General features: G+C 44.2%; 1 protein-coding gene across 1 annotated transcript in view; it reads left to right on the top strand.

The window, feature by feature from the left end:
- Positions 1-15437, top strand: part of ace (angiotensin I converting enzyme (peptidyl-dipeptidase A) 1) — a 21994-nt gene extending 6557 nt beyond the window's left edge. The window contains 24 exon segments of the mRNA XM_083687377.1: positions 255-342; positions 2144-2287; positions 2524-2715; positions 3126-3223; positions 3776-3945; positions 4456-4679; positions 5167-5311; positions 5721-5819; positions 6131-6253; positions 6560-6771; positions 7132-7268; positions 7678-7836; positions 8056-8143; positions 8907-9050; positions 9355-9546; positions 10728-10825; positions 11032-11204; positions 11517-11740; positions 12027-12171; positions 12466-12564; positions 12883-13005; positions 13247-13436; positions 14519-14543; positions 14546-15437. Coding sequence (XP_083543503.1) covers positions 255-342; positions 2144-2287; positions 2524-2715; positions 3126-3223; positions 3776-3945; positions 4456-4679; positions 5167-5311; positions 5721-5819; positions 6131-6253; positions 6560-6771; positions 7132-7268; positions 7678-7836; positions 8056-8143; positions 8907-9050; positions 9355-9546; positions 10728-10825; positions 11032-11204; positions 11517-11740; positions 12027-12171; positions 12466-12564; positions 12883-13005; positions 13247-13436; positions 14519-14543; positions 14546-14748 — 3495 coding nt within the window. The 3' untranslated portion in view covers positions 14749-15437.
- Positions 15438-15564: the final 127 nt, after the last annotated feature.

Genomic DNA, 15564 nt, shown 5'->3' with positions numbered 1-15564 from the left:
TCACCTCTCACTGTCTACCCACCATCACCCTGTCTCACCTCTCACTGTCTACCCACCATCACCCTGTCTCACCTCTCACTGTCTACCTCTCTTTCCACCATCTGCCTGTCTCACTGTCTACCTCTCTTTCCACCTTCTCCCTGTCTCACTGTCTACCTCTCTTTCCACCTTCTCCCTGTCTCACTGTCTCACTCTCCCTTTCCACCATCACCCGGTCTCACTGTCTCTCTCTCTCTCTCTCCACTGTCCCCCAGTACAACCAGATCCTCAGCAGAATGGACCAGATCTACTCCACAGCCAAGGTGTGTCCAGGCGGCCAAGACTGCTGGAATCTCGAGCCTGGTGAGTTCTCACTTAACCGTTATCTATCCAGCTTCTCATTGGGATCAAATCTGTTTTCCAAGAGAGAGCCGGTAATCTTGTTATTGCAGCGAGTTCTTTAATTACGATAATAATTGCTGCTATCAGTCTTTTGAACTTTGATATTGGATCGTGAAAAAGAAAAGACAACAAATGAATAAATAAATATATATATATATATTATTATTTTTAGCCATAATCTTTACAATACGGGACGAGTGGACGTGATAATCTACTAATGTAGTAATTAGTATTTCAACAGTCCATTGATTTGTTATTATGCCATAAGTAACCACTTAAGGTCATGGTAGAGAATCAAAGGAAGCACTGAGATGTTGAGAATGGAAAAAGATGGCTAATGGGGGTCTCAAAAAGAAAAACAAGAAAAGTGGGAAAAGATTGTATCGACTTTGGAAAAGCAACAGGATGAGGACAATTACTTTGAAGAGGTCTCTTGAGGAAGTGTTTGAACTGCAGCTCTTTAGGACATCGAGGAGAGGCCACAAACAGTGTTGGTTTAAACCATTAGCCTGTGCTGACCGCCAGACTTCATAACATAGCAGATCATTTGTCAAAGTTTGTTTGAAAGCATTTGCATACAAAATGTAGCAATACTAAAAACATAGTACATTAGAGCAGTTTTCATTCAGTTAGATAAAGACATTTTCTCAGTGTTATTCTGTATGATTAAATGCTTCAAACTTCATCAAAACCAAGACATTCTTACACACAGACCAAACTGAGGACAGCCAGTATTACTTAGTTCTGTGCTGTTACAGAACTTTACAACATCAAACATACCACTATGACATCACACTGTAACACTGTACACATGCATACAGTCCTCATTTTCAGTCTAGACCCTGGAAACATTTTGTTCCTAATATGAGTTATTGTTCTCCGCTTGTTTACACCCCAGAATGACAATCCACTTCCCCACTTCCCCACTGTGCCCCCCCCCCCCCCCCCCCCCGTCACAGAACCAACACCTTGCTGTATTATCATAACAAACACGGACCCCCACGACCCGACCACGAACCCCCCCCCGCCCCCCCCGCCCTGTCTTTTTCCACTGAACTGACTTCAACTTAATCTTTGCTCGCTTCCTCTTCCTCTCCCCAGCTTGTAAGAGGTCCATGTTGTTTTAGGCCAGTTTTCTGCCTGCGTAGCGTTGTCATATCTCAGGGCTAGTCTCATAGCCTATTAGCAATGCCCTAATCACGATGCTGAGCCGAACCGAACTGAGCCAAGCTGAGCTGTACTGTGCTGGCCTGGTTACATATATAACATGTGAAAAGAAAATATCCAAGCCAGTATTGTATGGTTTGGGTCATCCCTGTAGTGTGCGAAACCCCTTTATGTGTCCGTTATGAATCTCCCCACTGAGACCACATGAAGTCATCCAAACATGCTAACTACTAACACGCCTCGTTGTTTTAGGAAAGTTACTGTAACAGTGACACTATTGTTCTTTTGTCGTTAGTCCTGGTGCTCCCCTGTGTGTTATTTTCATATTGTACTGTTGTGTGTTTGTGTGTGTGTGTGCGTGTGCGTGTGTGTGTGTGTGTGTGTGTGTGTGTGTGTGTGTGTGTGTGCGTATATGTGGTATGTTACTAAACTATACTAACTAAACTATGCTCAAGACACATGAACAAGAGACAAGATGGAGTCTTGGAAGATGGAATCTAAACATGACTCCCCGAATTAAATCAGCAATGAATAAAGACCAATTGATATGTTTCTGTGGCTGAGTGTCTGTTTTAAATTTCCCTCTCCTCCCCAGAGCTGACAGAGATCATGGCGACCTCACGGAGCTACAAGAGGCTGCTGTATGCCTGGGAGGGCTGGCATAATGCCTCAGGCGTTCCCCTCAGGGACCTCTACCCAAAGTTTGTCAACCTCAGCAACATAGCCTCCCAAGCCGACGGTGAGAATGGCACCATGACCTTTGACCTTGATCCTGTAACTGCTTTGGTGACATCGAGTGAACTCATGATTGCCTAGCCAAAGGAGAGAGAGAGAGACAGACAGACAGACAGACAGACAGACAGAGAGGCATTGAGGTTGAGAGGGCAAGAGAGAGAAAGACAGAGACATAGACAGATGCATATAGAATATTGTGAAATGTCACGGTTGATGTTCAAATCTGTATGTCCTCTGTAGGTCATGCTGACACGGGAGCGTACTGGCGTTCGTGGTACGAGTCGGACACCTTCGAGAGTGAGCTGGAGCAGCTCTACGAGACGGTGAAACCTCTCTACCAGAACCTGCACGCCTTCGTCCGCCGCAAGCTCTACAACCACTACGGCCCCAAATACATCAACCTGAAGGGACCTATTCCTGCTCACCTGCTAGGTATGGTCATCTTTGATAAACGTTGACAACTGTCTCAATTCCATTTGAAATCCATCAGTTCAGGAGACGATTTGAAAATCCATGTCAAGACTTGAGAGGTGTCATTTGTTTGACCTGTTTGGTTTAACTATGCACTGTCGGTGAGGATTTGAAATGGAATTGAAACCAGGTCTGGACACAACCCAGTATACTGTAGGACTACATTATATAATCAAAAGTCTCCTGTCTCTCTGCTAATGTTGTTGTGTTATTCTGTGCACTTTATCTCAGTCCATCGCAGCCCAAACATTAGCCGTAGCACATTAGCGGCGCTCTCAGTGTTTGTGAATGGGAAGGGTACATACATTTATCAATCCTGTCGCTAACTAGCTCGCTAAGTGGCTAAGTGGCTAAATGTTCCATTTCCTCAGGAAACATGTGGTCCCAAACCTGGAACAACATCTATGACATGATGATCCCGTTCCCTGAGAAACCGAACGTGGACGTGACTGACGCCATGGTGAAAAAAGTAAGAGGGCGAAACTTGAGAGTTTGTTATTGGTAACGGTAGAACTGTAAGCTACCGTAGAACTGTGGGAAAAGCAGTGGGCTGAGAGGGAGAGCTGATTGGACAGGCAACATAACATAGTGAAAGGTTTGTTGGAACCTTTTAAAAAAAGGCTGTCTTGCACAGTTGAAAAGACCCTCACCACTGTGATTCATAATCATTGGCAAATGCATTTAATTCTTGGTGAAAGTCAAAGCTTGCAACAGACCATTAAAGCAGAGTCTGCAAGAGCCAAATGCCCCATATGGAGTTGACACCTATTGTCCTACAGTGAACAGCAGTGAATGTCAGCATTACCATGGTTACATATGGGAGCATAAACTTAGCATGGCCATACAATGAGTTTGTCTTCCTCTCTTGTCAAAGACAAGTATTCTATTAGATACTATTCTATTTTAAAGCAGTTTACTATTCTATTCTAAAAACTTGACGAGCATTACCTTGACCATCCCTGATACAGACCCTACAGTACACTAATGAGTGCATCTTCCTCTTCCTCTTCCTCTTCCTCAGGGTTACAACGCCACCTCCATGTTTGAGACGGCCGAGGAGTTCTTCACATCTCTGGGCCTGATCGAGATGCCTCCGAAGTTCTGGGAGCACTCCATGCTGGAGAAGCCAGCGGGACGAGAGGTGGTGTGTCACGCCTCCGCATGGGACTTCTACAACAGAGAGGACTTCAGGTGAATACATGAACATCATGGAATTAATCATCAAAATGGTAGTCATGATCATAACTCATGATTATGAGTAGCTTACATGGGAACAATACAATATGAGTAGATTACAAGGGTATGATATGAACTTCGACCTTAGTGTGGAGTAGACAGAGGTAATTGAGGAGGTCATTGAGAGAAAAGTTGTGATTCTACGACCTCAATTTAGAAAGGCCTACTACAGTGAAGTAGTCTAACTACTGGAATAATAATTCTGTATTTATTACATATGAATTACTGTATATGGAGATGGAACTAACAGCGGTGTAGAGTTACCCCAGATTGGAAAAATAGACCAACTGCCAAGTATAAAAATCAATTCAAAAATTCAATGAACCTCATATGGGCAGTGCATCATACAGTATCGTAAATCGTACAAAAAAAATCAAGTGAATAACTAAATATTCGGTTGTACAGTATGTATAATCATGAGCTCTTACTAATAAAAGTATTCTTTGATGTCTTCCCCTCCTCCAGGATCAAACAGTGTACAACAGTGACGATGGAGCAGCTGTTCACCGTGCATCATGAGATGGGCCACATAGAGTATTACCTGCAGTACAAGGACCTGCCCACTAGCTTCCGTCGCGGCGCCAACCCCGGCTTCCACGAGGCAATAGGGGATGTCCTGTCTCTCTCCGTCTCCACTCCCAAGCACCTCCACACCCTCGGCCTGCTGGACACCCTCACCAGTGACTATGGTACTCGAAATGATGATGATGATGATGATGATGAGGAGGAGGAGGAGGAGGAGGATCTGTAGTCAATCTATTAGGACGTGTTTTCTGTGTCATACAACGCGCAGTTACAAGGTTAACAAGACAGACGTGCTCTCATCGCAGGCATATTGTTCATTCTAATGATATTTTATCTGTGGCGTTCCTGTTTTGAGATGCATTTCAATCCCAGCTCTTTTCTAATCTCTATTGTCTCATTCTTTCATCTTGCCTGAGACCTGAACACTTTCATAAGCTCCTCAAGCTTGTACCTAGGCTTTAGCTCAGCGGGATAACACAGTCTTTTGGCACACACAGGGGACCTAGGTTCAACACCGGTCAGCCACACTTGATGAGTCAGTTATCGTGGTGGTTGTTCCTCGATGTGTCCATTGCAGATAAACGACTTGCTGAATAAGATTGTATTTTATTTTATCAAATATATAACATTATTCTATTCGACCCATTGCAGAGACTGACATCAACTACCTGTTGAAGATGGCCCTGGAGAAGATGGCCTTCCTTCCCTTCGGCTATCTGATTGACCAGTGGAGGTGGGGGGTGTTCAATGGACGTACCCCACCAGAGCGCTACAACGCTGATTGGTGGCATCTCAGGTTAGCACCCCGAGACATTACAACTGGACATTATAACTATTGGTTAACTAGACTTAAAGATTAATAAATTGGGGTTGGTAAGTAGTTTGTAACACAGAAAGGTACCCACAAATGTGCATGCAGATATAAGTGCATTATTGTATTTCATTACATGGAAATACTGAATGACTTTTAAATAGCATTTGCATGTTGTATGAGAAAGACAGAAACATAGAGATGCATATGGAATATTGTGAAATGTCACGGTTGATGTTCAAATCTGTATGTCCTGTGTAGGTCAGGCTGACACAGGAGAGTACTGGCGTTCTCCTGTATTTGGTCACCATAAGTAGGCTACTGTATGCCTGGGTAGTATGGGAGAATAGGTTGTTTTCCTGATCCCTCTTTTTCTTCCCTTGTTTTTTTAAAGGACAAAATACCAGGGCATCTGCCCCCCTACCAGACGCACAGAGGAGCACTTTGACGCTGGAGCGAAATACCACATTCCTGGAAACACGCCCTACATCAGGTAATAAGGTCTCCTGTGAAACCGTCTCTCCCACTCCGTAACTCTGTCTCCATGGTGTACAGGACATATGATACACACAGCCTTCCTCTTTCACGTTGTGCGGACAATAAGGTTTTTTGAATAACAATACAAATTCTGAATATAGGTCATCTCTCTCTACACGCTAAACTACTGAAGGAACATGAACCACTGAGGAAATTATATTCTTTGTTAAGCCAATGCAATGAATTTAATTATTCTGACATCCTTGAGAAGAGACTTTGTATGGTCCCCTAGAGACATGAGTAGCCATTTTGTTTATTTCCCTGCAGGTATTTTGTGAGCTTCATCCTGCAGTTCCAGTTTCATGAGAAGCTGTGTGAGGCAGCAAATCACACAGGGCCTCTACACACATGTGACATCTACAGATCAAAGGAAGCGGGAGTGATCCTAGAGTATGTACTGTATTCTGTTAACTGTATTCTGTTAGGTGTACTGTGTTTCCCCAACTGTTGTTGCTTTCCTTAGAATTCTCATTAAGGTTACATCATCTAAATGATTACTCTAACAATCAGGGTCTCTTGTCCTAAAAATAACAAACATACTTGGTAGTATCTCAACTTAGAAACTGTAAGTTGATCTGTGTTATAGATAACCCCCACTTGGACAAAAACATTTTCTCTTCATATTAAAGCTTTAATAGTGATTGTATAGTCAACAAGGTATTGCTGTTTAGTCAAAATGATTGTTGTCTCTCTCAGGAAGGTCCTTAAGTCAGGTTCATCCAAACCCTGGCCCGAGGTGCTCCACGACGCCCTGGGAACCAACAAGATGGACGCCAGCTCTCTGATGAAGTACTTTGACCCCATCATCCAGTGGTTGGCCCAACAGAACAAGGAACAGGGAGAGACCATTGGCTGGCCCGACTTCAACTGGGTCCCCCCTGTACCAGAGGGCTACCCAGAGGATATAGGTAAGATAGGAGTGGGGATCTATTCAATTCTTTTCAAATCTACTGTAAGTTTGAACTGTAGATAAGATGCCATACTGTATCTAAATACACACTTGCTTACTGTATATGCAACAGTCACGCAGTGATGGAATCCTAACTTGAGATAGCTTTGCGTATACTGTAACGTTACTCAGCCTACATCATTCATTGAGCTTAATGAATGGGAGGTTTGGCTGTAAACACAAGATACTGTCATTGTGAGGAGACGGATCTGGATTATAGATAACAACATAATATAGAATTAGGGTTCAGACCAAAGTACATTTCCTCTTGGTTACCAGGTCTATCCTTCCTTACCTGTGCCATTCATTCTCTCTGCAGATAAGGTAGCAGACGAGGCGCAGGCGAAGAGGTTCCTGGCAGATTACAACAGTACGGCAGAGGTGGTCTGGAACTCCTACACTGAGGCATCATGGGCCTACAACACTGACATCACAGAGGAGAACAAGAACAACATGGTAAACATGGAGTCTGCTCTCTGACTGTCTCTCTCTTTCTCTCATACACACTCTCACACTCTCACTCTCACACACACTCTCACACACACTCTCACTCACACACACACTCTCACACACACTCTCACTCACACACACACTCTCACACACACTCTCACTCACACTCTCACTCACACACACACTCTCACACACACTCTCACTCACACACACACTCTCACAGTCTCACACGCACTCTCACTCTCACACACACTCTCACTCACACACACACTCTCACACACACTCTCACTCTCACACACACTCTCACTCTCACACACACTCTCAGTCTCACACACACTCTCACTCTCACACACACACACACACACACACACAGGATAGTGAAGTAAAAGTGTGTGTGTGTGTATTATGTCCCCAGCTGCAGAAGAACTTGGACATGTCCAACCACACTCTGACCTACGGTAAGCAGGCCCGTAACTACGACACCACAGACTTCCAGGACACGTCCGTCAAACGCATCATCAAGAAGCTCAGTGACATCGAGAGGGCGGGACTTCCTTCTGAGGAGCTGGTAGAGGTGAGAAGGCCATTGGTGTTGTGGTATGATTGACAGAACACCTTCAAACATTATCACACTGAATCAGGCTACTGTGCATTGACCACAATAGCTAATGAGAAGAATAGAGTAAAATAGAATAACTTTAGATTTCCCAGCTAGGGGAAAATATGAAGATGATTTGACTGTCCAATTACAATCATTCCATGGTTGTAATGTGTTGTATCTTTGTTCTCCTAGTTCAACAACCTTCTGGCGGGCATGGAGACTACGTACAGTGTGGCTGAGGTGTGCAGAGACGACGGGACCTGTCTTCCACTGGATCCAGGTAGGCCTGTTCCTTGGCTGGCTCAGGGTACCTATCAGTGGAGGCTGATGGAGGTTGGCATCGGAGGACGGGCTCATTATGATGCATGGAATGGAATGAGGATTGGCATCAAACACGTGCATTACAAGAGCCCTTGTAATGCATGGAATGGATTGCATGCATTACAAGCCCATCCTCCGATTTTTACCTCCACCAGCCTCCCCTGGTACTTATTAACTTTTGACTGGTACTGTATGTGTAACCATTTACTGTGTCCTATACTTAATACATTATGGAGACACTTATCTAAATTCGGAATCTACGGTCCATCTATTGTTTATTCTCTGGGTTCTAAAACTGGGTTCTAAAGTGATTGCCAACGGAAGGCAATATTCCTTCTTAGATCCATTTCAAAAGTCCTAAAGGGAATATTAGACAAAAGAGCTGACATAATAACTCTCTCAACAGCCATTCTACCCACAGGCCAAGGGAGTGGTACAGTGCATAATAAAAATGATAATAATGAACTTTATTGTTGTATAGCACATAAATATGTTGCCGCCCAAAATACTTCACAATGAGCATATATTTAGAAGACTAAGATTACATAAATACAGTGAAAGACAAACAGCAGTTGACAAAAAGAAAGAAAAAGAAACCCGTTCGTGTTGCGCTTCCGGACCTGTAGAAGATCACGATGGAGTCGCTAAAGACTAGGCTTTAGTTCAGCGGGCTAACTCAGGTTCGAAACCCAGTCAGTCACAATGTCTATGTTGTGTTTCAGACCTCCAGAAGATCATGGCGGAGTCGAGAGACTACAACGAGCTCCTGTTTGCCTGGAAAGGCTGGAGGGACGCCTCTGGCAAATTACTGCGTGAAGACTACAAGAAATACGTAGCCCTAGCCAATAAGGCTGCCAGACTCAACGGTAACTAAAGGCCTTCAAAATAAAAGTATCTTAAAACCACACCGAAGGGTAGTTGGGGACGTGACGATTGTTATAGCTTCATGATAATGATTATCTAGTTTAGTTTGACACTCTGTGTATAGAAGGACATTGATGTGATGTTCCAGCGATCAATGTCAACAATCTGTGTTGACATGATATGCAATTTAGTCTATCATAAACCATGATAAACCAAATAAGACCATGTTATACCATAATAAAGAGTTGATAAACCACCATACCATGTTATGATTATGAACCATTACCCTACAATGTCTGTCTGTAGGTCATTCTGACAACGGGGAGTTCTGGCGTTCCCTGTACGAGACCCCCACCTTCGAGGCAGACTTGGAGCGTCTGTGGAAGGAACTAGAACCCCTCTACCTGAACGTGCACGCGTACGTGCGCAGATCTCTCTACAAGAAGTACGGAGCCGAACACATCAACCTGAAGGGACCAATCCCTGCTCATCTTCTAGGTAAGGGACCAATCCCAGTTCATCTTGTAGGTAAGGGACCAATCCCAGCTCATCTTCTAGGTAAGGGACCAATCCCAGCTCATCTTCTAGGTAAGGGACCAATCCCAGCTCATCTTGTAGGTACAGTACCTCTAAAGTTATAGCCTAGGGGTTGGTCTTACAGTGGGTGTACAACTGTTTGATCGAAACGTTGCCCGTTTTAATTTGTAAATAAAGGTGATTTGTTGAGCACTTCATAGTGCAGGGCCCTACTTCAATTTATACAGACGTTTTTTTTCAGCCCTGCGCCCCACTAAGGGATGTACATTTTTGATAGCACATTGCTAGTGTGTAGCACTGCCGTGGGAAACAATGGCGTTGTGTCTGTATGCGATGGAATCCAGCAGCGGTGCCTTCCATACCCACACTGAACTAGCATACCACGCTAGCATACCACAGAGAATGAGGCAGTGTATTGGTTGTGCTTTCTAAGTATTATGGTACTCTAGTGTGGACATTGGAACGTAGCCCAGGTCCCACTGCCCTCTTCTCTTTCTGTCTTTCTTACATTCTCTCTCTCTCTCTCTCTCTCTCTCTCTCCCCTCTCTCTCTTTCTCCCCCCCCCCCACACTCTGTAGCAATAAAGATACTAAAAGTGTGAGAAGTTGTCTCTTTAAAAAACAGTCCTGATCAAACATGTGAAAGAAACCAGAGATTTCAACAAGGCTGTCTAAGGCTCCATTGCCAAAGCTCTGCTTTTAGGGATTGAGCAGTATTCACACATTGATATTCTGCTGTTGTGTGTGTATGCTCCTGGGGAACGGGCAAGATTTAATTTGCTTTCAGAAGCGTGGAGCGTGACATTTTGTGTGACAGTTCCACACGGCTTAGGGATTGAACTGGCTCACAAACTCAAATCCCACTGACTTTAACTCTGCCAGAGGTACAGGACTGATAAATACTGTAGCCAATCCCTCTAGCATGGCTTTAGTTATGAATGAAACATCATGGCTGGGCCCACATTGAAATCTTCACTAGCATACCACAAAGATTAAAGCCATGTCAACTACTGGCGCGAGTGGTGTGGACATACGGAATACAGAAGGAGGACGATGACAGATATTTGTCGTCTTTGCCAATTGCCCTTGAGGGGATGAATAATGTTGTATTGAATTTAATGTGTCTGTGTCCTGTCCTTTCAGGGAACATGTGGGCGCAGACCTGGTCTGGCATCATGGACTTGGCCATTCCCTACCCTGACGCCACGCAAGTTGATGCTACGCCAGCTATGATCGCCAAGGTAAACATTGACACACCACGGCCGCTGCACTGTCCAGACTCATACCCAGGAAGTCCAACTTTGCCAGCGTCTGGGGGGACTGGGCCGGAGCCGTCCCCTGTGGATACACAGACACACACACACGCACAGGCACAGGCACACGCACACGCACACGCACACGCACACACACACATTCACAGGGTCTTTGCACTCTTCTCTCCCTTTAGAATTGGGACGCCCTCAAGATGTTCCAGGAGTCTGATAACTTCTTCACCTCTCTGGGTCTGCTACCCATGCCTGAAGAGTTCTGGAACAAGTCCATGCTGGAGAAGCCTGCTGATGGACGCAAGGTGGTATGCCACGCCTCCGCCTGGGACTTCTACAACCGCAAAGACTTCAGGTACAATACTTATCTCATCATTTCATTTGATTTAATCGGGATAGTCTTCTCAGCTACAGTTGTAACGGTTTCTCAGGGAGATACCAAATACCATGTATCTGTAGGATCCTGTAGGATCCAACGCAAGAAGTTGAAACCACTGGGCGTAATTGTTTATATGTCAGACGAAAGGTTGCACGGTCAAGTCTAATTCACCCTCTGAAGTCGCTATTTATCCAAACCTGTTATTGTATTATAAGCTGTATTGATGTTCTACCATATGACAACATGGCTCATTCAAATGATGAATTCTTTATTGTTCGTCGTTTCAAGGATCAAACAGTGCACCGTGGTAACCATGGATGACCTCGTCACTGTGCACCATGAGATGGGCCACGTGCAGTACTTCCTGCAGTACAAGGACCAGCCAATCAGCTTCCGCGATGGCGCCAACCCAGGCTTCCACGAGGCCATCGGTGATGTGCTGGCGCTGTCCGTGGCCACGCCCAAACACCTGCAGACCATCGGCCTGTTGGATAAGGTGGAGAACGACCCAGGTGAGCTCTTACACTGCTGTTGGATAGCATGTGTCATGTTAACGTTACCTTTGTAATCAGTCTCTCTGTCTACCAAACACAGGTTTCATGTCGACAATATGGAAATATGAATGATCCCCTAGAGCCTTCTGTAATGCAAACACAAATTAACTGTTATATTCTATTGTGAATAGTTTATAAGATGTCTGCTTTGCGAATGTATTGGTTAGAGTATGTACCTACAGTACAGCACAGTATACAGCACCACACCACACAACACCTAAATGTGATCTGTCTCCTTGCACAGAGAGCGATATCAACTTCCTGATGAGCATTGCCCTGGACAAGATTGCCTTCCTGCCGTTCGGCTACCTGATGGACCAGTGGAGGTGGAAAGTGTTTGATGGACGCATCCCTGAGACGGAGTACAACAAGGAGTGGTGGAACCTCAGGTAGAGTTCTAGAACATCTAGAACTAGGGATGAATGCCCTCTAATGCTCTGTGTGTCTGTGTCTGTGTGTCTGTCTGTCTGTCTGTCTGTCTGTCTGTCTCTCTCTCTCTCTCTCTTTCTCTCTCTCTCTCTTTCTCCTTCCAGTTCAAATTATATACTATATACTATACTATATGCAAACCTTAATCACGCACAGCACTAATGTTTTAAGGTACAGTATTTTACATACTCTATGTATTTGACCCATGTCTGATAATGTAACTGACCTGTACTGTGCCTACCTGTCTCTTTCAGGATGAAGTACCAGGGGCTCTGCCCACCTGTTTCCCGCACTGAGGAGGACTTTGACCCTGGTGCCAAGTTCCATATCCCAGCTAACGTTCCCTACGTCAGGTACTACTACTGTGTCTGTATTAAGTCACCAAGAACACCTTCATAATTGTTTCACCAAGATAGACATTGAGTAGTAAATACTGTGCTATTGAATATACAGTACAGTAGGTGAAGGCAATGGAGAAGATGTCAATGGTACTTTAGATGCAGATGATCGCAGTACTGCAAACCAAACTGTTGTGTAGTGACTCTATTTACTATTTATTTACCATAAAAACAACAGATAGAATCCATTTCCATAGTACAATAGACATGTTTGTGTATTGGTGAGAAGGTGAATTTCATGTGACCGTCTGTGAATGTCCTCCCTCTGCTCAGGTACTTTGTGAGCTTCATCATCCAGTTCCAGTTCCACCAGGCTCTGTGCAATGCTGCAGGTCACACAGGGCCCCTCCACACCTGTGACATCTACCAGTCTAAGGAAGCAGGGACACGCCTGGGGTCAGTAGTGTACACACTTGGACAAGCACCCACACCACACCCACAAGTTCATTGTTTTAAAATATGTGGGCATTCTTGCATAGTTCTACAGCACCTCTGTTGATCCTCTATGAGTTGGACTTTTTTTGGTGGGCTAAAAAAGATGATCAATGTTATGAACATTGCTAGTAGCGAAAAAAGTATATATCTACTCTACAGTAACAGATTTAGACTGTCCCTCCTCTGCCCTGTGTGTTTCCAGTGATGTGATGAAGCTCGGTTTCAGTAAGCCCTGGCCCGAGGCCATGGCCATGATTACTGGCCAGCCACACATGTCCGCTCTGCCCCTGCTCGAGTACTTCAAACCCCTCACCGATTGGCTGGAGAAGGTCAACGCTGACAACAAGGAGGTCCGAGGGTGGCCTGATTATGACTGGAAACCACCAAGTAAGGTGACAACCGCCACGTCATTAGGACCTGTCTAATTGCTGAAATTGAATGGAACACGTAATTCCATGGAACGGTATAAAAGCGTACGTAAACCGCTGGCAAAGCTCAACTAATGATAATGCAACCATATCTCATCACATTTGGCATCACATTTGTAAACATGGAACAAAGCATGGATCATTTCCTTTCAAGGGATTAGTCTGACTCCCACATTGAAATGGCTGATAGCTGGTTATTGACTTGACTGTGCAGTTTGTTTTCTTTTTAAATGACGTCTCTTGACATCAATGGGACTTAGTATTGAGCTTAGTATTGATGGTCCTTTTCCAATACAAGGTGTTCTTAGAATGTAGCAGAGCAAAGTTCCACAGTTCCAAAGTTGATAATGCAGGCCAAAGTTCCACAGTTCCACAGTTCCAAAGTTGTTTAGAATACAGACGAAAATTCCAGAGTTCCAAAGTTAAAACCAACGCTGAGTGAACTCTTCAACGGAGAAAAAGTCTCTGGTAAGAGCCTTTGGTTGAAGAAGCATTGATTGAGTCTGATCCTCCAGTGACTCCTTGCCGTGAAATCAATCCATCCAATCCCTCCTTCACTAATTAGTTCTTGCTGAAAGGATGTTCGAGATTAGATACCGCTAGAATCCTGTTAGTTCCGCGATAGAGGCACAGCAGAGGAGAAGAGAACGGTGGAGAGATACTGTAGAGATAGTTGGAAAGAGGAAGAGAAGATGATTGAGGGAGAAATAGAATGAGGTCAGCAAAGAGGAATGTCAGTGTACAAAGATGACAATAATAAGTAAGATGGGGAACATTTCCTTGGCCTGTATCTAAGGGGCTTTGGCTTAGTCCTACTGTGACTGTAGGCAACTGTGTGTTCCTGCTGTGTGTGTTCTGGAGCAAGCTGTCCTGAAAAGTGCTCTGATATTAGAGTACATTGAAATTAAATTGTATTAAATCTCATTATTGGAGGCTAATGAGGGGTGTGTGGTGGTTATGCTCCAACATGATTTGCGTCACTCACCTCTGTGTGTGTGTGTGTGTGTGTGTGTGTGTGTGTGTGTGTGTGTGTGCGTGCGCAGCAGGTGACACAACAGGTGACACAACAGGTGACCCATCAGGCAAAGTGGACTTCCTGGGTATGAGTCTGGACAGTGGCGCGGCTGTGGCGGGTCAGTGGGTTCTGCTGGTCCTGGGTATGGTCCTGCTGGTAGCTACCCTCGGACTGGGGTACAAGTACAATAAATCCAGAAAACGGATGGTCAAGTCCCCCTCCCAGACAGAGCTGAAAGGCATAGGAAACACCAACAACTGAGCCGCCACTGAACCAGACCTGGGTCAAATACGGAATGGGCTTGAGTTTCATGGACCCAGATTAAGCCTAGTCCTGGTCTAATGACAAAGAATACCAACTAAGTGTATTGTAGTCCAGAAGTGGGCTTAATCTGTGTCCAAATAAATGCCCAAATGTCAAATGCATGAAAATATTCTAATTGAAGTTGTGCCCTTTTGGGACTACTCCATTACATTGGTTCCATTGCACCAAGCACACCTAATCTAGCACACATCAAGTATTTGACAGATGTATTTGACCCAGGTCCGCAGAGAACAGAGGCAACCCCATAGGTATATATCACTAGAGAAGGGACTGGCTATATGTCCAATTCATTACACTTGGCTGCTCTAGTGTTATACCTCTATGGCCAACACCAGTGTCTGTGTGGACTGTACAGAACTACCACGTCCATTTTGTTTATCTTTTGGTCTGCTTTCCCCCTACTTTGAATGTCTTGTATATTTATTGTATAAATTCTGAGTCAAATTAATTTTGACTATGCAAAAACACAAGCTAACAGTTTTGTAATTTATTTGTAGTATTTGAACGGGGAAAAGAAATGTTTCGATTGATTGTTTGTAAAGTCTTAATTGTGTATGCATTTTTGAATATTAGATTTTATTGGTGAATACTTTGCCTTTCTAGAATAAAGAGAGAGAAATGTGAAATTGTCTCTGTTTTCATTGGTCAAAGGGATTCTAGTTTTTTTATGATAAACATCCATCATATAGACTTATGTTAAAGGTCCAGTATGTAGATTTGAGCTTAAAAAAAAAAAAGAGTACTAAATGGCCA

The sequence above is a fragment of the Argentina silus genome (assembly GCF_951799395.1).
Source record: "Argentina silus genome assembly, chromosome: 16".
Taxonomy (NCBI): domain Eukaryota; kingdom Metazoa; phylum Chordata; class Actinopteri; order Argentiniformes; family Argentinidae; genus Argentina; species Argentina silus.
Note: the sequence above shows the minus strand (reverse complement) of the source record. Positions and strands in the feature narration are given on the sequence as shown.